Raw genomic sequence first — 22,854 nt, 5'->3', positions numbered from 1 at the left:
TGGATGGAAGAGAAAGCATAAAAAATAGAAAAGGAGGATAAAAATGAATAAGAAAGAAAGAGAAAAGATGATTCTTTCTCGATGCGCCATTACTGTTGCCATTCTGTGGGCCGCACGTAATCGGCAATGTGTCATAGGTCAAACTTAAGAGATACCGTTTCGCAGTTCTCGACGTGCAGTCAACGACGCCTTCTCAGGCGAAACACCGGACTTTTAATTCTGTGTCACTTGTGTCGGATCCAAACCGGCGACGCGTAATCGGCTGCGTTTTTATCGTCGACGAAAATTTAAAGGTACGGATTACCGAGGTACGTAAAGATCGTGATATTTCTGCAATACTCTATCGGAATCGTTCCATATGTATGATCATGATCGTCCGTGCATATTTACATATGTGTGCGTGCATGTACGCGTGTGTGTATACTCGCGCGCGCGCGCACGTGTATGTGGGTGTGTATGTATTGAAGATAGGAGAATGAACAAAAAACAGAAACAGAGAGAAATTGACATTTTCGTACACACGTGTGTACGAAGAAATAATATGTATATATATATATATATATATATATATATATATATATATATATATATATATATATGTAGGTGATAAAGTAGTAGTAAAATAAAAATAGATGGATGGATAAATTTATAAATATTTACGATTGATCGATAAATAACAAATATCAATGTCTTTTCTGTAAATAAAAGAAATAAAAAATTTCGATCTTATCGTTTCAATGAAAGATGTTGAATCATTAATAGACTCTGAAAGCGATCATTTATCCGTGACGAAAGATCTTAGAAAACAAAGAAGATTTACGAGCAATAGATGACATGGCAACGATAAATCGACTTCGATCATATCGTATTCTCTTCGAATGGAATTGCTTTATTTCCTTCTTTTATTTTTGAGAAAATCCTTTTGAGGATACTCTTAAATAGATTAAAATTAAAATAATTAGAAAAATAAAAGAATAATTTGGAAAAAATTAGAAATGTCGATCGAGTTGTTATTGGAAAATAACGTGCATTAAAACCCTGAAGATTTTCGAAGACGATATTTATCTATTTATATAAATAGATAAATATATATATATATATGTGTACTTCTTTCGGTCTGTTCACTCTGTCTCTCTCTCTCTCTCTCTCTTCTTCTTCTTCTTCTCTTGTTTTCTTTCACGTTATCTTGTCCGGCTTATTCTTAATTATTTTCTCGTTCGTTCTCACTTTTCTCTGTTATCTGTTTCGCGTTATTATTACTTTCTCGCGCTTGCGTATCCAACGAAGTGACGCTAACTTAATCGTTAATTAAAGTGGCGCTCATTTCTATGTGCAATCCTTTCAATATTTCTCCGTTCTTTCAATCGTACTTTATCTAGAAAAATTAAACGATAAAAAAAGAAAAAAGAAAAAAAAGAAAAAAGAAAAAGATCGAACGAATAAAATAAGATTCTTTTTATATCGAAGTTGCGATCATTTAACTTTATAAAAAAGGTGAAAGATAGGAATATATACATTGAAATCATCATCGCCATATTCTACAAAAGGTTAAAATGATTTCGATGATCTTGGATAAATTCGATAAGACGCTTCGGGTCTTTCGATCATGACTTAATCACGAGACCAATTTTTCTCATTTCTCTCTCTCTCTCTCTCTCTCTCTCTCTCTCTCTCTCTCTCTCTCTCCTTCTTACGATAATTGAATAAAAATTTCGTATACAGGCATAAAATTGTCAAAAAAATCGATGCACTCTGTCTTTCGTCTCATTCGACTTTCACGATCGTCATGGATCGTAATAACAACGATGTTACTGATCGATAAGACAGAAGAGAGAAATGTCATTGCTCTTTATCGTGCTACGTCATTTCTATTTGTTCCACTTTCTCTTTCTCTCTCTTTCTCTCTCTCTCTCTCTCTCTCTTTCCCTCTCTCTCTCTCTCTCTCTTTCTTTTTTTTTTAGATGACATTTCTTTAACATGAGATTATTCAAATTTCATATATACGTATCTGTACATACATGAAGTATATATATATATATATCATCTAAGGTAGAACATTTTCTTTTGCAAAAATATATTTTCGTTTTTTTTTTTTTCTTAGCGACGATCACAAATGGCACGAACCAACGCGAAAAGGGTCCATTCGGATCTACCGCAATTTGAATCGATAACGAAACTATCGAGTCTACCAATCGTCGAAAGTAGTATACACATTGCTGGACATGTTTACAAAAGAATAAAGGTACCATCGATTTATCACTTTTTTCTTCGATTGACAATTACGTCATCTTCGAAGAATTTTGAGCAATTGATGATTGCGAAAGTGTTTTTATATAGATAATTAGTCTTTTTTTTTATTATTAAAATGATATTAAATGATCGCATAGCAACTTTTTAATAATTCTGACTCACTTTTGTAATCATTACTCGGCTTTTCTTTTTGTTTTCTTTAATAAATATTCTCTTAATTGTAATAGTAATAGTATGATAAAAAAAATAAATAAATAAAATTGTATTTAGAGTTCGAATTATCTGATGAATTGGAGTCTCGATGCAGCGGAACAATCTTTGGCACTGGCAGCAGCTTCGGCTAAACCAGCGATCTATACTTTTAATGGACCAATTATGACGATCGATCAACTACTTTGTAAAGGGATCGATATTGTTGAGCACAGAGTACCGGCGGTACATATTCCTCCTCAACAGGTGATCAATTAACAATTTTTCTTAAGATTTGTGATCATTTTATACTCTTTATGCATGTCTAATGATATTATTATTTTATTCATTTCTTTTTTGTCATATAGATGTATTGGAATACTCGAGAATACGTAGCAAATAAAATTTTAAGACCGGTTCTAATGCGTGCTGGTAGTATGAAGCAAATTGGAAGTCACGCTGCCAGTGTTGCAGTCGACACATTGGACGGTGCTTTAACTGTTGCAGATCAATACGTTGATCGATATTTACCTGGTGATCCAGCTGATAAAACAATCGATGGTATTATTTCTTTTTACCCTATACGTATTATTTAAGATATTTATATCAATATATTTTTATCAATATATTTTTATCCAATGTATTTTCTCAAGTATATTTCCAGTATATTGAATTGATAAATAAATTCCAGAATTAATATATTAATGTATTAAAATTATAACGGAATAATTTTAATATATTATATAAAAGTATAAAAAAATTAATAATTCAAATCCGAGAGTTAAAGTTTACGTATGACATTTAAATTTAATTCTTTTTATTTTCTTTTTTCTTTTTTTTTTTTTCCTCTTATGTTACAGAAGTTGATACGAACGAACCTGTTAGTAAGACGACTCGTACGATTAAGCACGGTGCAAGATTTTCAATAAAATTACAAAGGAGATTGACACGTCGTACACTGGCTGAGGCTCGAGCTCTCAAAGAACAAGGAACCGAATGCATTCACGTATTTTTCTACGTAATAGAATTGGTAAGCTCTTTTTTATTTGTAAAATCATAAATCATAATTTTCATTAAAATATAAATAATTTTGTTTCTTTTTTCTAGCTTGCAACGGATCCAAAATTAGCTTTGCAGAAAGCTAAAGAATTATGGACCATATTGAGCCTACCCGAACCCGAGAATCAAGCACGTCCAGCAAGTTTGGAACAATTGCTCGTCCTATTGACAAGAGAATCAGCAAGACGCATAGTTCATCTCGTAAATGGTGCAACATCTCTAGCCGCTAAAACCCCACGATGGATTGGCAAACTTCTCATCAGGATCTCTCGACGTTTACTGACGCTAACGGATGCCACTTTGAAGGTCGAATCTCCGAATCTTAGATCCGAAATTAGCCGATTTCGAAAATGGTTCGAGGTCGATTTGAGCTCTCTTTTCTATCCTTTCTTTATCATCGATTACGGTCTCTTTCGTATCAAATATTATATCACCTATGCGATGCATAAAAATTACAACATAGAACGAAATTTTGAAGCGACAATATATAATATGGATGACGATTCTGATTTGTATATCAATGGATCTTGGTTAAGTTAATGGAATACTTTCTATTTTTCCTTAAAAAAAAAAACAAAAAAAAAGAAGAAGAGATTCAGGTCGACCTGAAACCACCCTAACGAATAATAATAGATACGTGCATATATAATTTTAATATTATATAGATAATATCTCTCTCCTATTGACTCGGTCCTTTTTAAGATAATAGAAAAATTAAAAAGAAATTAAAAGAAAAAAATTAAAAAAAAAAATAGAAATAAAAATAAAAAAATATAATGATGAATTGATGATTACGAAATGAGATAGAGAAAATTGGCAAAGGATTTAATTTTGATGCGTAGGCGGTATCTATAATCGAAAAGGGAGAGACAGCGAAGACGAAGCAGATGTCCGTGACGATCCGTTCTGTGGTACGGAAACTCGGAACGAATACGAGTAGGTTGCTGGTGCGTAAGTACTCGGTCCGACGTCGGCGACGAAGACGAGGACGACGACGGGCTCGACGACGTCTTAGCACGAGGACAGTCCGTCGTTGCTCGCATGAATCCTTGGAATGATTTGATTTTATCTCTTCTTTACCTTTTTCCCTTCCTTTTCTTTCTTTTTTCATCCTTTTTCACCCACTGGAGACCGAAGATACCGAACGAGAATGTGTTTATTATGTATAAAAAAGAAGAGAATTATCGGCACGGTTCTTTCAACGACATTTGTTTTAATTTTCTTTTTATTCTTTTAATTATTTCAACGAAATTTATTATACTTAATATATAGATAATATTGCTGTTTTGTTAACGTTATATATATATATATATTTTTTTTATTTTTATTTTTATTTTATTTTTTTTTTTTTTTTTTTTTTTTTTTTTTTTTTCTTTTGATCGAAATAAAGAATCGAATGGTAAAACCCTGTTGCAATCTTTCCCATCTCAACGTGTTAACTCTGAAAAAAAGAAAAAGAAAAAAAAAGAAAAAGAAAAAGAAATAAATAAAATGGAAAAAGAGTAATTCTGCCGTGACGATGATAACTTTCTTTTTACATTTTCAATCACATTGTAACTCATTCATTAATATAACAAGTAACTATTAACAAATAACAATTTTCTTTTTTTTTTTTTTTCTTTCATACTTTTTCATGTCTTCCAAAACAACGAAGATATTTCAAGTTTTTTGTGTTTAATTAAGAACACCTTCAATTTAATGTATTAATTAAATGAAGAAAAATAATACGGGAATACTTTTTTCTTTATTAAACGATCAGATCGAATTCATTTAGAAAAAAAAATCAACTCACTTATTCTGCGAGCGATTTTTCTTCAGGAACAATTAGCGGCAATACTCGTCGATCCTCCCAACATACGGGACACGGTGACTACAACAACGACAGCATCGATGAACTCGACAGGAACAAGGACAGGGACAGAAAATACAACAACGATAACAGGCACCGGGACGACAATGACGACGACAACAACGTCGTTAAAGATGCGCCGAATGCAGGATCTTCAACAGAACCACAACAACCACACATCAATGATTTCCGATCCACCGATAAACGGTATCGAGTAACAAAGCAAAGCCTGGAAACTGTCTCGGGTCGGTTTCTTTCCCCTACCGACGGAAAGCTTCTCGATTACGCGCCAAGGTCAATGGCACATAGAAATATTACGGCTTCTAGTGCTGTTTCTTCATCCTCGTCGTCATCATCATCATCATCATCATCAACAACATCATTGTCATCGGCATTGTCACCTTCTTCTTCTTCTTCTTCGCGTCGTCGTGTAACCGGTAAACGTTCTTAATTGACAATGTGTAAAGGAATGGAAGAAAAAAAAAAAGGAAGAAGAAGGAGAACAAAAATATTGATTTTACTTATTCGAGAAAATTTCCAAGATACAACTCATTATTTTTACTAACTCCGTTCTTATGATAAAAGTACATATCTATAACGTTTAGAGAGAATGAGATACAAAGAAGAAGAGAGAGAGAGAGAGAGAGAGAGAGAGGAAAAGAGGGAATGAGATATATATTATCACAGTAATCTCGCACTTTATTTTTCTTCTCTTTTTCATTTTTCTTTCGTCTTAATATATTTTTGTTTGTTCTTCTTCTTTTCATATACATATATCTACGTATTGTATAATGATTCGGGATATTACAATTAAGAGTTTAGGCGTGTTAAATATGTTAACGTTAAATAAGGAAGGATCGTCAATTTCACCGTTTTTAACAATAATCGTAAATATAAGAGTCGAACGTCTAATTACCTGTATTGGTTCTACTGTAATTCGATGTTATTATTATTGGTGAAAAATAAATGTATCTATAAAGTATACGAATCGTCATTGAAAAGTTTGTTACTATTTAAGAATATATAAATGTTTATTTAAAATGAGATTGAAAATTCCCTATACGTTAATGAAACGAAAGCCGCCGTGTCTATCGCGCATGCGCAATACGTTGCTTTACGAGTTCGTGGAAGGTAACGCATCAGACGCGTGTCATCTGCCACAAAGGGAGGACGTATTTTCGTTCGTTGTTCCTGTAAACTCAAGTAACCTTTGAAATTCAAGAGGAATTGTTATCGAATACGTAAGTATAAAATTTATTTAATGATTCTTCTTATTTTTTTACTTCGCTAACATTGAATACTAGAATCTTTAACAATTTTTATAAGGAAAGAACATTAATAGAGAACATAAATTGTGATATATATATATATATATATATGTTATACCTTTGTTTAAGAATGGGTTTATTCTAATTTTAATACGTAAGTGTATTATATATAATACATACATATATATATATATATATATATATATATATATATATATATTTGTTATATATTGATATATTTAAAAATTTACATTTAATTTCCATATGAGAATTAACAAACATATTTCTTTTATATTTAAATTATCTTTTTAAAACCTTTTAAATAAATTATGAAACTATTTAAACTTGGTGAGATCGCTGTGGATAACGAAGTTTCCTCATTTAAAATGCACCGACGCACGCTAGAAAGATATTTCTAGACTATCGCGAGACGCTTTTATCTATTATAGAAGGGTCGTTTTCGTTCGAGAAAGTAGGAAGAAGCATAGCGTTCACGTATCTCCAGTGAACGATGCATGGAATTTCATTCCGTTGACCTCGTCAACGCTTGTCGCAACAAGAAACATGACTGATTTTAATTTTGTATTATATTCTCATAGAAAGATACAAGAAAAATTAAATACTTTCTAAACATTACATTTGAACCTTGATCGTATAATATGTATTTAGCTAATAAAAAAAATATATATATATATAAATATATATATTCTACACAAACGTACTTGAGAAATATAAACACACCTCGTACATAATAATTTCGAGGATTATTATTGTTATATATATATATATATATATATATATATATATATATATATATATATAGTTATCTGTAGAATTAAAACGTTGTATTACATTTAATGTATTCTAAACTTAATCGAAGATAAGAAATAAATTGTATCAGATGATAAGATCAAAGACAAAAAATAAGATACAGGTATATACATATATATCATCAAACTACATATATATATATATATATATATATGTGTGTAGGTTGATGATATAATAATATTTTCAAAAATTTGTTCTCAGAAATTTTTCGTCGAAATAAAAATGGCTATAGAAGCTCCACAGCTACCTCACTTCGAAGTTTTCCATCGTGTTCTCGAGCTTCCGATGATTGAAATGGCTTTAACAAAATCGGTAGAAACTTATACTAAGTTGAAAGGTTCACATTGGTTGGTACATTGGGCTCTAACAACAGCTGAAAGTTCTTTCGAGAGTGCTACCAGACATGCTGTACCCATTGCCACTCCCCTAGCTAAGAAACTCGAGAATCCTATTCATTTTGTCGACCACACGCTCTGCCTCGGTCTCGACAAAATCGAAGAAAGAGTACCATTGGTGAAGGAGAAACCCGAGCAGGTAGGTAAATCGATCTTTGCTTCGTGAGAACGCGATAGGAAGAACTTATATATAAAGCAAATATATTTTCTCCCATCGAAAAAAAAAAAATATTCTCTCCTTCGAAATTATTTCTTCTCTTTCTTTTTTTTTCTTTTTTTTTTTTTTTTAGATTTTAGCGAATGCCTACGGCCTAGCAGTAAAGAAAGTTCAACCAGCAGTTTCAACGATTTATCATGTGAACGACGCATTAATAGGACAAGCTACAAATCTGAGAGATCTAAGCTGGAACAAAGCGAATCAAATTTTGGAAACTCATTATGGTACAGCAGCCGTGAAAAGATTGGACAATACCGCGATAGTCATGGACAATTTGATAGATGCATATTTTCCTGCCATTGAAGAAGAAGATCATACCGGTGAGTAATTATATGCGAGAAAGTAGAAATAAAATAAATACGGAATAAAAAAATTAAATAGGAAAGAGTCAAAGAGAAAGGTTGAAAGCAATAAGCAACGGAAATAACGTGGACTTTCACTTAACAGATTCTACTATGAAAACAGAGGAAGAGGACAAACTCCTTCATAGTTTACAAACCGTCGGCCGTTTATCCAATAAAGCGGCTCGACGCGTCTATATAAATATCATTCATCGTACGAAAACTCTTAACAAGGATAATCTAAGAAGATATATCGCTTTTCTCTTGGAATTTTTACAACTTACACAATACATAAATGCGATCAATGAAAAAGTTGTCGAGTTAACCAGTCCTCGTAAAGGCGAGAACGTCAACAATCAAACGTCAAATAACCAAAACTCGAATTCAAAATAATTTCTAATAATTTACATTATTTTATCTTTATAAGCATTTTCTTTTTTTATCATAATTCATTATATTTCGATTATATAATTAATATCATTTAATCAAACGTATTTCTCTCAGTAAAGTAAAAATATTGTTCGTAAGAAAAAAAAAAAAGAAAAAAAAAAAATAAAAATAAAAATATAAATAGATTAATATAAATCGTATTCTTGAAAAACGATCTTGAAATTTCTATTTATATCATATTGTCGTCTGCGTTTCAAATCCTTCTTCCGTAATATACTTCAAATTTTTAATTCAAAGTTCATATTTGTTTATCTATTCCATATGTGATATTAAAAGAAGAATAATAGCTTACAAATCTATATATGTAATTCATAAACAGAGATAACTCGAAGAGCATTTCAACCTTTGAATATTATATTCGAATGACAACATTAAAGTCTATCAAGCTTCCCTGTATTGTTGATTTTCGTTATCTTAGATATATGAATTTCAATCAGATTACTCATAAAATCTTCTTCTTTATAAAATACGTTTTAAAATAAAATCTACATTTCTAAAATAATATTATAAAATTAGATTAACATATTTTATATCATATTTTATAACATATTTTATAATGATAATAATAATAATTCATATATATATATATATATATATATATATATGTATATCAGCACAAATAAAAAGACTTTTTATACTTATATACATTGATTTTTATCATATTTTTATCATCTTATAAAATCGATTTATATAGTCTACGATAGTTCAAAGTAAATAATACAAAAATATAACGCAACGATATACTAGACTTGCATTTTATCGTGACTCATATTTTCCCGCTAAATCTGATTCGCAAAATATTATTTATCATGAGAGCATAGTACAATTTAAAGTACCGTCTATTACAAATCAACACGTAATTCGTCAGCAACAAGTGCCAACGTTTTAACCTCCACGTCATGAAATCAACAAGATGTACTTTTATACTACGCAATGTAAGAAATAACAGGGCCGTACTTATGATTCATCGTACCACCACCAATAAAAAAAAAAAAAGTCATACATTGAGAATTTGATATATATAATTATTATTAATTTTCTTCTATACAGACTTATAAAGTGTTCATTATATATGAAACTATTAATTTAGAATAGAAATATTAAAATAAATGTACGAAGAAAGAAATAGAATGATAGTAAGAACGAGGGTACTTATTTCTATCGATACGTTATTTAAGATGGCGCTGTATTGTACTTTGTCACTTTACCTTCCCACCGTCGGACATTTCATCAAGTCAACGTTTTTATTTCCTCGTCGCTTATTGGTATTTCCTCTTCCTCACTGACCAACGAAAAGATATTATATAGGAGATAGACATTCACATAAGCCGGCAATAACAACGTTCAGTATCTCTTAATACGAAGTAGAACGTAATTGGTGTTAGTTCGGCAACTTAAAGTCATTTTAAATCGTGTTTTATTGTAAGTATACTTTTGAAAGTAAAATAATTCATTTGTTAAATAATATTATACTTTGTTAAATATGATAGAGACAGAGATAGAAAAATAGATAAATAAAAAGAGAGATAGAGAGAAAGAGAGAAAGAAAGTTAATGCGTATTTCTGTCACGGTCAAAGTTTGTAAAAAGAATGTATACGTGAATACGTGCACGTACCAGTTTATAATTCGACTGTTTCGCTGTATATATATATATATGTATATATATATAATATATATGTATTATCGCATACTTCACAAGTCTTTTCTATATACTTTCTTTTATAGTTTATTCTTCTCTTGTTCTATTAATTCTTTTTTTTAATTTCTTTCTCATACAATTTCCTTTTAAATATCGATAAAAGTTTTACATACTTACGTGATCGAAGCTTATCGAGTTAAATCCGCGATTCTCTTTTTAGAAAGAGACGATCGTGTTGCATCCTCTCTTAAAAAAAAAGAAAAAAAAAAAAAAATTGTCAGGAGGAGAAAGAAAGAAAGAAAAAAAAACCAGAAAATAAATGTATTCTCATTGTGCTGTAGTTTATATACGAAAAAAAAAAAAAAAAGAACTAAAAAAAAACAAAGGATCATTAAAAAATCGATTTATCGATTAACGATGTAATCCAATAAAAAGTAGAACTCGTCTTATGAACGATCCTTCCAATCATTATTTTTTCTTATTTTTAATTCATTCATTCATTTATGAATCACTCTATTATGCATATATATATATATATATATATCATTCTTTTTTTTTTTTAACTTTCTATTTCGTCGATCAATTAATTGAATCGATTTGATAATTAAAAAAAAAAAAAAAAAAAAAATGGATAGAGGATTTAGTCTATTTTCAGATATAATTAATAGAGAGTAAAAGAAAATACTTTCTGATATGACGTTGTGTTGAATTATTATTGACGACGATACTAGTTTCTCCTTTTCTCTTTGAGGTATTTCTTTTTTTTCTTTTTTTTTTTTTTTTTTAAACGTTGACCGATCGATCGAACATTCGATAGCTCTTTCTCTCTCGCTCTCTCTCTCTCTCTCTCTCTCTCTCTCTCTCTCTCTCTCTCTCTCTCTCTCTCTCTCTCTCTCTCTCTCTATCTCTCTCTTTTTTCATTCTCACGAGTGTATATCCGTGTCACAATAGAAATAGTCCAATAAAATTAGACTAAGTGTTTAGATAAAAATATTCCCATGGAAGGGTATCTCGATAATATTAGGTCAACGATTAGAAGACGTTCGTTTTAAAATGTAAATAATAAAAAAAATCTTGGAAATCTACTCTTATGAAACAATGATAACATCATTTACATAAGTCGTTAATAATTATTTTTTTCTTTTTTTTTTTTTTTTTTTTTTTGCATTGATCAACAAAGTGTATAAACGAGCGAAACGTAAAAAAAAAATTAGACGCGTAAGACAAGATATATGTTAATTAATTTGAATAATAAAAAAAAGAAAAAAAAATTGAAAGAAGGAAACATTAGACTAATCGTATACAAGTTAATATACATATATATATATATATATATATATATGTTCAATATAAATTTGTCTGATTATTTAGATAATCACATAGTCATTAAAATAAATACTCAAGGACATCTTTACGACCTTCTAAAATAAGTACGATGAGTTACATAGGTCAAAATATAATTTTATTCAAGATCTGACGTAACTATAATGAACAAATCAATTATGCGAAAATATCGATGATAGAGTGAAAAAGTATATACATACATACATATATATATATATATATATATATACATAAAAACATTTAATAAATTTAATAAAAACATTTTAATAAATTTTCATAACTATATGTATGCGGTGACGTAATAAAATTTAATGTATTTATATTAAAATTAATAATGCAAAAACATTATAAAAGATCTCTCTTGTTTAGCAGCTTGAAAAGAGAATAAATCAAGAATGGCGGAAATTAAACAAGAAAATAATGTTGGTCCACAATTGGAGGTATTAAATCGTGTAAAAAATATTCCCGTTATTCATACGGCTATGGAGAAGACAGGATCGACATATTCTTATCTAAAAGATTCTCATCATTTAATAAACTGGGCACTGAATTACGCCGAAGTTGGACTTAATTATGCTACTGCAACCGCGGTACCAATCGCAGCGCCATTAGCGAAGAAATTTGAAGGACAAATAAATGCCGTTGATCAGAAACTCTGCGAAGGACTCGACATCGTTGAAAAGAAAGTTCCGATTGTTAAGAAACCACCGCAACAGGTTCGTATAAATTTCGAGTTTTGATAATGACAATCATGAACGATAAATAAATAAAATAATTGATAATTTGTTTGTTAGATTTATGATGCCGCTAAAGCTGTAATGTGCAGTTCCCTTCATCCCACGATAGAGAAGCTTCATTCCGCAAAGGCTTCAGCAACTCAACATGCTTCAGCGCTCAAAGAAATAAGCATAGCAAAAACGAACGAATTATTGAATACTCAGTATGGTAGTATAGCTGTTCAAGGTGTAGATAATACCAGTGTTCTTATCAATCGTTTATTAGACCATTATTTCCCTGCTGTCGATGGAGAAGAGACTGTGCCAAGTATGTTACTAATTCTTTATTATTAATTATAAAAGAATCAGAATATCGATTTTTTTTTTTATCGTTATCCATTTATATGTTATAGATCCAATCTCTGCTGATGAGAATAAGGTCTTGCACACTGTACAAACGATTGGACAATTGTCTACAAAAACTGCCCATCGCGTTTATCATTCGGTCGTAGCACAATTGAAAACTATCAAAAAAGAAGACGTGACAGAATATATGTCTAACATTGTGTCGATTCTTCATTTGGCACAATTTTTAGCATCGAAACAGGAACAAACGGAACAAAAGACAAACTCACCTAAGGAAGAAAAAAAATAAAAGATAATTATATAAATTTTGTTATATAAAATATCTTTTAGAAAAGAAGATATTTTTTAGTCTCATCATTTACTTACACATATAATTCTGTTCGATGCATAATATTTAATTATGTATAGATATGCACAATCAATTAATTGTTCTATACTACAATCAAAGATATACGAATGCCTTTGTGTATCTTCAAAATTATCACAACGTTTCTCATAATATTTATATTTACATAGTATTTTTCTAATGTTCGATTAATGCCTGACGTACAATGAAAAAATCGAAACTCCTAAATATAAAATATATAAAAATTTGTTGTTTAGTCTTAAATCTCTGTTTAAGCTTTCCTCCAATATGGAGATAATATACACAATTGACATTTTTAATACTTTTAAATATCTAATATAAAATTAAAGAGCACTATCTTCCAAAGAATTGTGTATATCATTTCTGTCATCCTCAATCATTTCCTGTAAATAAAAAATTATGATAAGAGCCAATCATTAACTACTAATTACAATATATTTTGTTATCTTACTTGTAATACTTCAACCAATGCCCGTGTTTCATCCAACATTTCTTTACATAAACGATTTTCTTCTTGCAATTTTGATACACGTTCATGTAGTTCTTTATTTTCTTCTAATGCATCATCAAGAGCTATTCGTCGTCTTTCTGCTAATACTTCCCAATAATTCTCACTTGGACCAGCTATAACAAAAAGATGAAAATATAATCAAAACCTATACAACTTCATAATATTATATACATTTATCACAAGAGCAATTCTATATATACCTTCAGAAGTCAAATCTTCTACTTCAATTTTAATCTTTTCTCCCTTGTCTGTTTGAATTGCCTTATGTTTGTAATCGAGTTTTTTACATGTGCTTTCTTTTTTTGGTTTCTCCAATGTGTTTTTAATATCCCTGAAATATAAAATCATAACATCATATTAATTCTTGGTAAGATAAATTTATCACATTTACAATATAAATAAGTAAATATGTTTAAATACTTTTCTATTGCATCTTTGAACGGTCTTCCAGGACCTACCAGGTTCTCTTTATCAGTAGCTGCTGGCTGCAAAACGTGCAAATACTTTCTGACCTTAGCCTGTTTCGATAAAACAGACAAAATTGTGATATACCATCTTTGGTCGAACAAAGACACGATTAATCTAATCTTTTATTAAGATGTACTCTTTTCAATAATTACTTTAGCATTTTTTTTTGATAAACAAACATTCTTTTAAATATTTCTACTAATATTTCTTTATTTAATAATTTAAATAGAATCAACCGTCACATATGATAAGCTTTTATCATATATTGTAAGTTGTTACTCAAAATATTAAACAAAAATTCATTCTTAGACTAATCTATTTCTTCAATTTGTTTCATAAGCAAAAGAATCTAATTTGTGATTAAACCTTTGAACGATATTGATGAAAGAATGAAAAGAAAATAAAATAAAAATATTTACACTAACCTCTGAATTAGTAATTTTGGCGCCAGAAACTTTCGTTTCCCCCGTAGGTTTCATGATATTGATATTTGAAAGTAAAAACAAAATCTGTCTGTACGTAGAGTATAAAATCAATCTTATTACTAAAATATTTTAAATATTAAATGTATAGTTATATTATGAATAAATGAAAGATTAAGATATTTTATAACAATGGAAATTATAAAACTCTTCAAAACACATCGAATTATCTTTAATAACCATATGAACTTCCTTGCAAGAAATTATTCACTTAGGGCTTGTCCAGGTGACTGAAAAAGAAATTAAATCTACTGGAATCCAAGTTCAAAACATTGTAGCGACATCTATATATAGATGTCGTGCTTGTCGACAGAATTAATAAGCGGCTAATATTATATTGTCAGGGAGGAACGTTTAAAAAATAATTACATGTAATTCTATAAAAAACTTATATTTTTTTATTTTATAATATATAATTCACTGTAATTATAAATGTATAATATATAAATATTAATAATGTCGGACAAAGTAAAGGATGTAAGTAAAAATGATGTAAGTTGTGTTTAATTAAGACAAAATTATTTCATCCTGTATCGCGGAAATATATAAATTTTACTCGTTTTTTTTTTTAATATCTGTATCTTTTTATTATATTTATGTAACATCTCTTAGTACCGTGAAAATTAGAAGTTTGAGAATTATTTTCTCAACCAATCATAAGGCAGTATTATATACAGTTAAAACATTATACGTCAAAAATATTCCGATCAAAGAAATGATTGGTTACAATGGAATTGTCAAAGTTAAATTTGTAACAAATAAACAATTTTATAATACGAAATAATTTATCTTAGGTTTAAATGAAAATTATTTCTTTGATAGAAATTTAAAAAGATAAAAAGTTTCATTATTAAACAATATAGAATGTTTATTTAATTGTTATTCTCATATGCTATAGATTCCGTTTTTTTGTGTAGATGTCTTACCTTCAGTCATGGCAGACATTTCATGAGTTGCTCTTATCAAGAAGAAAGTGTATATTTTATTACCGATTAATTCAGATTTATACTTCCTATAGGATTTGATTTATACTTACTTTTTTTTTACGTAAGCAACTTCATAATAATAATTTAAAAAAATTCATCTAACCTATTAACATTTTCGTAAAATATTATAATCTTTCTTTTATCGTAGCCGATAATTTTTTATATATTTTTTTATTTTCCGTTATCTAACGAGACAGAATAATCTCGCATTTAAAAAAGATTAAACATGATATTGTTTTTAAATAATACCAGGAAATAAATTAGATTTAATAAATTTGTGAAAAAGTTAAAAACGTCAAGAGATAATTAATTATTTTAACATAAATTAACCTTATTTAATCGTTTCATTGTATACAAAGCTTTGTGTTCAAATGCATGTGAAATAAATTCAATTGTATTAATCGTATTAAAAATGTGATAATTTAAAATAAATTGAAATATTAATGGTTAAAAGTCTACAATGGAAATAAGTTTTTAAAACATATAGTATACGTTTCTTAATTGTTACGATGGGAAACACATTGGTTATTTATTTTAAATTGTAAAAGAAACGAGATAGAAAACTCATGAGTATCAAAAGGTGAGAAACAAATGAAAGTTGATTTTTTTTTTTTTTTTTCTTTTGTAAATTGAAGCCGGTTTAATGATAGTTTTTAATTCGTTGTCACGGTTGATAAAGTTAAAAATTCGTTATTGTGTTCTTACGTTAAAATATAGTCAGGGATACAAATAAAATCATAAAAAAAAAAAAAAGAAAAAGAAAAAAAAACAATGTGTTGTATGTTTCATATAGTTTGCATTTACATTGCGTCTCTCTGCAGAAAATATGGATTTGTATGTTGCACTTGCTTTTCGGATCCCGTCGACGATGATTCCAGTTTCGAAAGCACATCTTATTTACACCAGGATCACGTCTAAATATATCTAAAAAAAAGAAAAAAAAAAAAAGAAAAAAAAAAGAGAAAAAAAAGTTCGACTCTCATTCGTTTCTTGATGCAATTCATTTTTCTCTCTCTCTCTCTTTCTCTCTCTCTCTTTTCTTTTGTACAACAATGTGTTAACCTCTCTTATTTCTAATTAAAAGTTTTTCCAAAGATTTATATCTATTTACGTGCTATCTGACAATGGAATTATTTATATTTGTTACTTACCCATTGTAAATATAATTATTAATCATCATACATTCTTTTTATTTTGTTTCACAATATTTAACTCAAACTCGTCTTTTAATTCCCGTAAACCTTTCGAATCGATCGATATAAATCCATAATTACTTTCTTTTTTCTCTTTAATAAATAAATGAATTAAATTAATATTGAAATTAATAATGAAATTAAAATAAATAATTAATAATGAAATTGAAATAAATAACGGGGGATATTAATTAGCATTTTCGATTGCTTTCAGAAACTTTATTTCAGATCAACAACAAACTTATTAGAATAAAAACGTATCAACGTCCGGGAAGTGACCTCAGAGACCTTATTCGTACGTTTCTACGTATATTCTTAATTTTTTCCTTCAAGTAAAACGATTTTACAAAATGGTCGAAGGTGCATACGCTATGGAGCAAATTTTCATAGATGAAGAAACAGGCGAAAGCTTGATGCAATCCTTTCGGGACAATTTAGAGATACATGATCCTGTTAGTTCAGTGAATAATGTTGAAACTGGTGAACCTGAAGTTAATTTCGTAAGGACTGCAACTCAAAGAAATAGAAAAGTACCTTTTCAGGTGATAATTCTTTTTTTTTCTTTTTGTTTTTTTAATTTAAGGACATATGGTACAATTAATTGTACCTTTTAAATTACAATTTTTATTGTAATTTAGAATTATTAAATTATAATTTACTTTCAAATATATATCTTTGGATTAAATATTAATATAATTTATTGCAGATACCAAAACAAGTGAAAGATAATATGATGTTTAAGAAATCTGGTTGTAAATTAGATAATATGGAAATGGAACCTGTACCGATTGGATCATCTTTCGGACAAGTAAATCCCATCTGTTTGTTTCTACCAGCTATCATATATTCACGTTGGTTTCTGGCATTACTTATGATTTTTGAAGTTATTCTACATGTTTGGGCACATCACAAAAATAAGTCATTAAAAAATGCTGGTGTATATTTTCGTTCGCCATTCCACGCTATATCTTCTGAATTTTGTGCTCTTTGTCAGAATGAGACATGTATGGATCGTGTTGAAAAATTGCAGCAAAAACGGATGCACAAATTCTTTCGGCAGTGTAATTATATGAAGAGAATAGTTACATGAAATATCTTAATGGAAAATGTTAATCTTGTAACATATTGTACTGTGTCATATATTGATCAAGTGTAACATGTTTACAGTTTTACATTAGGGCAATTCTTTTTTTTTTTTGTATAAAATAATCTAAATTGTATAAGAATATCTTAAATTCAAGTTATCAAATTATTAATAACGACTTAGTGAAGAACTAATCCGTTTGTAATGTAGAAGAAAATATTCTAACAAAAATCAAAAGTAAGACTAAGTATGTTTTATACAAGATAAAAGGTGGAAGCTTAACGTTTTATACAATGAACAAAAAATGAATAATAGAATACAATTAGATAGTCATTGTTCATGTATTTTTGTTCATATAGTACAAGTATTTTATTGTTACAATGTAGGTTTATAGAGGTTTTATTTTTATATTTAATAAAGTATATGTTATCAAAGTATAATTTTATCAATAAAGATATATATTAAAATTTATTTTTTATTAGTGCTGGTATTAAAAAGTTGCCAAGGAAAGAAAAATATATGATTAAATTGTCTATTCATAAAAAATGTCGTTATTTTTTCTTTTTTTTTTTATAAGAATCATTCCTACGATAAACTCTGAAAGAATCAAATAACAATAATATTTCTATAAAATATTCTTCGTGTAGTTTTAAAAATAAAACTGAAAATTATGAGTACAATAAATTTATTTCATCTTTGTTGTAATTATGAATGAAAAAAATAATTGTATAATTCTTAACATATATCAGCTTATTACCTGAATACAATTTGAATTATGGTTGCTTGAAGGGTTATATACAACTTGTGCCAACATTGTAAGGCGTGAAAGGTATGAATATATATATGAAAAATATTTATTATAAAATATCTTAATCTATCGTTTATCCATAATATAATTATATATAATTTAATATTTAAAATATAATTCTATTAATATAAAGTTGATTATATATTCTACGTAGATAACAGATCGTTTTTTTCTTTCTAACATTGATATCATGCAAATGTGACATAAAAGTTTCTGGCGCCAAAATGACTACATCAGAGGTTAGTGTAAATATTTGTATTCTATTTTTTTTATTCGTTCGTAAATATAACTAAAAAAAATTTAATCATAGTATCGTAGAAAAATTTTATCGTAAATTAGATATTTTACTTAAATAATAGAAATTTTAGAAATAGATTAACATAATTATTCTCCAATCCATACAACATGTGATAAAAGTATACGTAAAGTAACAGATAATATTATATAAATTATTACATAAATGAATATTGATAGAAATATTCAAAAGAATTTTTTTAACATCAAAGCATGCTAAAGAAAAATAATTATTAAAAACAGCATATTTAGTAAAAGAATAATTTAATCGTGTTTTTGTTTAATCGAAGAAAGTGGTATATCATAATTTTCACCGTTTTATAGAAACAATCAAAGATCAGAGAATCTTTGCAAAATTTACAGCCAGCAGCTACGGACAAAGAAAATCTAGTTGGGGCTGGAAGAATGCTCAAAGCAGATTTAACACTCAAAGATGCATTAAAAAAGTATTTAAACATATTTATTTATTTATATTGTATATGCAATAAAATTATCTTATAAGAATTAGTATTATTATAAGATCTTATACTTTAGAGATATTAAAAGCACATCAGTGAAACCAAAAAAAGAAAGCACAATACATAAAAAAATTGTTTACAAACATAAAGCAGTTCAAACAGCGAGAGGAGAAAAGATTAAAATTGAAGTAGAAGATTTGACTTCTGAAGGTATATATAAAATTGCTCTTATAATAAATGTATATAATATTATGAAGTTATATAGGTTTTGATTATATTTTCATCTTTTTATTATAGCTGGTCCAAGTGAAAATTATTGGGAAGTATTAGCAGAAAGACGACGAATAGCTCTTGATGATGCATTAGAAGAAAATAAAGAACTACATGAACGTATATCAAAATTGCAAGAAGAAAATCGTTTATGTAAAGAAATGTTAGATGAAACACGGGCATTGGTTGAAGTATTACAAGTAAGATAACATATTGAAGTATTATAAGTAATAAAATATATTACAATTAGTAGTTAATGTTTGGTTCTGATGATGCATAATTTTTTATTTACAGGAAATGATTGGAGATGATAGAAATGACATAAATAATTCTTTGGAGGATAGTGCTCTATAATTTTATATTAGATGTTTATGAGTAATAAAAATATTAATTTCATACATTATCTTAATATTTGAAGAAAATTTAAACAGGGATTAAGACTAAAATAATTTGCATTTATATTTAAAGTTCAATATTCAAGTTCAATTTGAATTATTTGTGTTTATTTTCATTAATTCTTAAATAATTTGAAGAAGCACAAATTACATCATTTTTACTTACATCGTTTACTTTATCCGACATTATTAATTTTTCATTAATATTTATATATTATACATTTATAATTACAGTGAATTTCATATTATGAAATAAAAAAATATAAGTTTTCTATAGAATTACATGTAATTATTTTTTAAACGTTCCTCCCTGACGATATAATATTAGTCGCTTATTAATTCTGTCGAGAAGCACGACATCTGTATGTAGATGTCGCTACAATGTTTTGAACTTTGATTCCAGTAGATTTAATTTCTTTTTCAGTCACCTGGACAAGCCCTAAGTGAATAATTTCTTGCAAGGAAGTTCATATGGTTATTAAAGATAATTCGATGTGTTTTGAAGAGTTTTATAATTTCCATTGTTATAAAATATCTTAATCTTTCATTTATTCATAATATAACTATACATTTAATATTTAAAATATTTTAGTAATAAGATTGATTTTATACTCTACGTACAGACAGATTTTGTTTTTACTTTCAAATATCAGTATCATGAAACCTACGGGGGAAACGAAAGTTTCTGGCGCCAAAATTATTAATTCAGAGGTTAGTGTAAATATTTTTATTTTATTTTCTTTTCATTCTTTCATCAATATCGTTCAAAGGTTTAATCACAAATTAGATTCTTTTGCTTATGAAACAAATTGAAGAAATAGATTAGTCTAAGAATGAATTTTTGTTTAATATTTTGAGTAACAACTTAAAATATATGATAAAAGCTTATCATATGTGACGGTTGATTCTATTTAAATTATTAAATAAAGAAATATTAGTAGAAATATTTAAAAGAATGTTTGTTTATCAAAAAAATGCTAATGTAATTATTGAAAAGAGTACATCTTAATAAAAGATTAGATTAATCGTGCCTTTGTTCGACCAAAGGTGGTATATCACAATTTTCTCTGTTTTATCAAAACAGGCTAAGGTCAGAATGTCTTTGCACGTTTTGCAGCCAGCAGCTACTGACAAAGAAAACCTGGTGGGTGCTGGAAGAATGTTCAAAGCAGATTTACCCTTAAAAAATGCACTAAAAAAGTATTTAAATATATTTATTTATTTATATTTTATATGCGATAAATTTAACTTACATTTAAGAATTTATATTATGTTACGATTTTGTATTTCAGGGATATTAGAAACACATCGGAGAAACCAAAAAAAGGTTGCACAACGCGTAAAAAAATTGTTTACAAACATAAGGCAGTTCAAACAGACAGGGAAGAAAAAATTAAAATCGAAGTAGAAGATTTGACCTCTGAAGGTATGTACAGAATTACTCTTGTAATAAATGTATATAATATTATGAAGTTATAAAGGTTTTGATTATATTTTTATGTTTTTTGTCATAGCTAGTCCAAGTGAGAATTATTGGGAAGTATTAGCAGAAAGACGACGAATAGCTCTTGATGATGCATTAGAAGAAAACAAAGAACTACATGAACGTGTATCAAACTTGCAAGAAGAAAATCGTTTATGTAAAGAAATGTTGGATGAAACACGAGCTTTAGTTGAAGTATTACAAGTAAGATAACAAAATATATTGTAATTAGTAGTTAATGATTGGCTCTTATCATAATTTTTTATTTACAGGAAATGATTGAGGATGACAGAAATGACATACACAATTCTTTGGAAGATAGTGCTCTTTAATTTTATATTAGATTTTTAAGAGCAATAAAAATATCAGTTTTATACATTATCTCCATATTGGAAGAAAGCTTAAACAGAGATTTAAGACTAAATAAATTTATATATACTTTATAATTAGAGTTTAATAGTTTTAACAGCTATAATAATTTTTATTATCTTCTAAATAATTTAAAGAAGCACAACTTACGCCATTCTTACCTACATCGTTTATGTTGCCCGACTGTACTAATTTTTCATCTGTCTGTATATATTATATTTATAACAAAGAACCTTGTCAATTTTATATTGTGAAATAAAATAAATATATAACTTTTTCATTGAGTCGCACGTGATTATATATTTAATAATTTTCTTAGTTACACAAAAATGATGAAACGTTTGTAACGACTCATATGAAACTTTAAGAGATAGTCTCTATAAATTTATTTAGTAACAATTATATCTTTTTAAAAAGAAAAAAAAAAAAAAAAGAAAAAAAAAGAAATAAAAAAAAAAAATTATAATTATTTAAAAACGTTTTTCTATTGATAATAGTCAATAGTAGAAGAGTATGTAACAACGTGTCTTTATACTTTAGCACGATGGTTACATTTTTATGTAAAATAATTCATAGATCTATGTGAAAATTTATGAAACATTACAATGAAAAAGTTCATTGGAAAAGTAGGAAATTAACAAAACAAAATAAATTACTAATTTTTCTTGTATCAATATCTAATTGTTAATTATGTTTTATCTCTTAGTGATTCGTAAAGTATTACGTTATGTAAATTATTTAACTTGCGAGGTCTGCTAGGAGCCAAAGATT

At 28.0% G+C, this 22,854-nt stretch overlaps 7 protein-coding genes and 1 long non-coding RNA gene across 21 annotated transcripts; 6 read left to right on the top strand and 2 right to left on the bottom strand.

The window, feature by feature from the left end:
• Positions 1-137: 137 nt before the first annotated feature.
• LOC124946369 (lipid storage droplets surface-binding protein 1-like) lies at positions 138-6,331 on the top strand. Of its 5 annotated transcripts, none has more exons than XM_047486938.1 (8): positions 138-293; positions 2,102-2,242; positions 2,521-2,706; positions 2,808-3,000; positions 3,300-3,469; positions 3,547-3,804; positions 4,341-4,449; positions 5,317-6,331. In XM_047486938.1, the coding sequence occupies exons 2-8, from the start codon at positions 2,114-2,116 to the stop codon at positions 5,796-5,798; spliced, it is 1,527 nt and encodes a 508-aa protein (XP_047342894.1). In that variant the 5' UTR covers positions 138-293; positions 2,102-2,113; the 3' UTR covers positions 5,799-6,331. The 5 variants fall into 5 exon arrangements, with proteins under 5 accessions (XP_047342894.1, XP_047342895.1, XP_047342897.1 ...); XM_047486939.1 differs by having other exon boundaries at positions 146-308; positions 3,303-3,469; XM_047486941.1 differs by having other exon boundaries at positions 149-308; positions 3,303-3,469; positions 4,341-4,445; positions 5,317-5,717.
• LOC124946372 lies at positions 4,133-6,647 on the bottom strand. Its single transcript, XR_007100026.1, has 2 exons — positions 5,291-6,647; positions 4,133-4,939 (listed from the first exon to the last, which is right to left on the bottom strand). It is a non-coding gene; the product is annotated as an uncharacterized LOC124946372 (long non-coding RNA).
• Positions 6,444-9,239, top strand: LOC124946371 (lipid storage droplets surface-binding protein 2-like). The gene is made up of 4 exons (XM_047486942.1): positions 6,444-6,588; positions 7,648-7,980; positions 8,132-8,378; positions 8,506-9,239. The coding sequence occupies exons 2-4, from the start codon at positions 7,669-7,671 to the stop codon at positions 8,790-8,792; spliced, it is 846 nt and encodes a 281-aa protein (XP_047342898.1). The 5' UTR covers positions 6,444-6,588; positions 7,648-7,668; the 3' UTR covers positions 8,793-9,239.
• Positions 9,240-10,110: 871 nt separating this feature from the next.
• Positions 10,111-13,508, top strand: LOC124946385 (lipid storage droplets surface-binding protein 2-like). 2 transcript variants are annotated; one of them, XM_047486983.1, is made up of 4 exons: positions 10,111-10,271; positions 12,206-12,549; positions 12,628-12,877; positions 12,963-13,508. In XM_047486983.1, the coding sequence occupies exons 2-4, from the start codon at positions 12,229-12,231 to the stop codon at positions 13,202-13,204; spliced, it is 813 nt and encodes a 270-aa protein (XP_047342939.1). In that variant the 5' UTR covers positions 10,111-10,271; positions 12,206-12,228; the 3' UTR covers positions 13,205-13,508. The 2 variants fall into 2 exon arrangements, with proteins under 2 accessions (XP_047342939.1, XP_047342937.1); XM_047486981.1 differs by having other exon boundaries at positions 10,113-10,271; positions 12,203-12,549.
• On the bottom strand, positions 12,719-15,030 carry LOC124946390 (geminin-like). 2 transcript variants are annotated; one of them, XM_047487007.1, is made up of 5 exons: positions 14,687-15,030; positions 14,214-14,278; positions 13,994-14,124; positions 13,734-13,906; positions 12,719-13,665 (listed from the first exon to the last, which is right to left on the bottom strand). In XM_047487007.1, the coding sequence occupies exons 1-5, from the start codon at positions 14,738-14,740 to the stop codon at positions 13,606-13,608; spliced, it is 483 nt and encodes a 160-aa protein (XP_047342963.1). In that variant the 5' UTR covers positions 14,741-15,030; the 3' UTR covers positions 12,719-13,605. The 2 variants fall into 2 exon arrangements, with proteins under 2 accessions (XP_047342963.1, XP_047342962.1); XM_047487006.1 differs by having other exon boundaries at positions 14,214-14,311; positions 14,687-15,027.
• Positions 15,031-15,639: 609 nt separating this feature from the next.
• On the top strand, positions 15,640-18,477 carry LOC124946388. Of its 3 annotated transcripts, none has more exons than XM_047487000.1 (3): positions 15,640-15,790; positions 17,137-17,422; positions 17,629-18,477. In XM_047487000.1, the coding sequence occupies exons 2-3, from the start codon at positions 17,273-17,275 to the stop codon at positions 18,010-18,012; spliced, it is 534 nt and encodes a 177-aa protein (XP_047342956.1). In that variant the 5' UTR covers positions 15,640-15,790; positions 17,137-17,272; the 3' UTR covers positions 18,013-18,477. The 3 variants fall into 3 exon arrangements, with proteins under 3 accessions (XP_047342956.1, XP_047342954.1, XP_047342955.1); XM_047486998.1 differs by having other exon boundaries at positions 15,641-15,790; positions 17,137-17,464; XM_047486999.1 differs by lacking the exon at positions 15,640-15,790 and adding an exon at positions 16,440-16,885 and having other exon boundaries at positions 17,137-17,464.
• Positions 18,478-18,670: 193 nt separating this feature from the next.
• On the top strand, positions 18,671-20,239 carry LOC124946391 (geminin-like). 3 transcript variants are annotated; one of them, XM_047487009.1, is made up of 6 exons: positions 18,671-18,835; positions 19,025-19,053; positions 19,433-19,554; positions 19,643-19,776; positions 19,864-20,036; positions 20,131-20,239. In XM_047487009.1, the coding sequence occupies exons 2-6, from the start codon at positions 19,039-19,041 to the stop codon at positions 20,188-20,190; spliced, it is 504 nt and encodes a 167-aa protein (XP_047342965.1). In that variant the 5' UTR covers positions 18,671-18,835; positions 19,025-19,038; the 3' UTR covers positions 20,191-20,239. The 3 variants fall into 3 exon arrangements, with proteins under 3 accessions (XP_047342965.1, XP_047342964.1, XP_047342966.1); XM_047487008.1 differs by having other exon boundaries at positions 18,689-18,835; positions 18,969-19,053; XM_047487010.1 differs by lacking the exons at positions 18,671-18,835; positions 19,025-19,053 and adding an exon at positions 19,094-19,236.
• A 246-nt stretch (positions 20,240-20,485) lies between these two features.
• LOC124946389 (geminin-like) lies at positions 20,486-22,367 on the top strand. 4 transcript variants are annotated; one of them, XM_047487005.1, is made up of 6 exons: positions 20,486-20,705; positions 20,885-20,942; positions 21,349-21,431; positions 21,524-21,657; positions 21,746-21,918; positions 21,987-22,367. In XM_047487005.1, exons 2-6 carry the CDS (start codon positions 20,889-20,891, stop codon positions 22,044-22,046), a joined length of 504 nt encoding a protein of 167 aa, XP_047342961.1. In that variant the 5' UTR covers positions 20,486-20,705; positions 20,885-20,888; the 3' UTR covers positions 22,047-22,367. The 4 variants fall into 4 exon arrangements, with proteins under 4 accessions (XP_047342961.1, XP_047342958.1, XP_047342959.1 ...); XM_047487002.1 differs by having other exon boundaries at positions 20,487-20,705; positions 21,316-21,431; XM_047487003.1 differs by having other exon boundaries at positions 20,487-20,942.
• Positions 22,368-22,854: the final 487 nt, after the last annotated feature.

This window comes from Vespa velutina, chromosome 2, assembly GCF_912470025.1.
Source record: "Vespa velutina chromosome 2, iVesVel2.1, whole genome shotgun sequence".
Taxonomy (NCBI): domain Eukaryota; kingdom Metazoa; phylum Arthropoda; class Insecta; order Hymenoptera; family Vespidae; genus Vespa; species Vespa velutina.
Note: the sequence above shows the minus strand (reverse complement) of the source record. Positions and strands in the feature narration are given on the sequence as shown.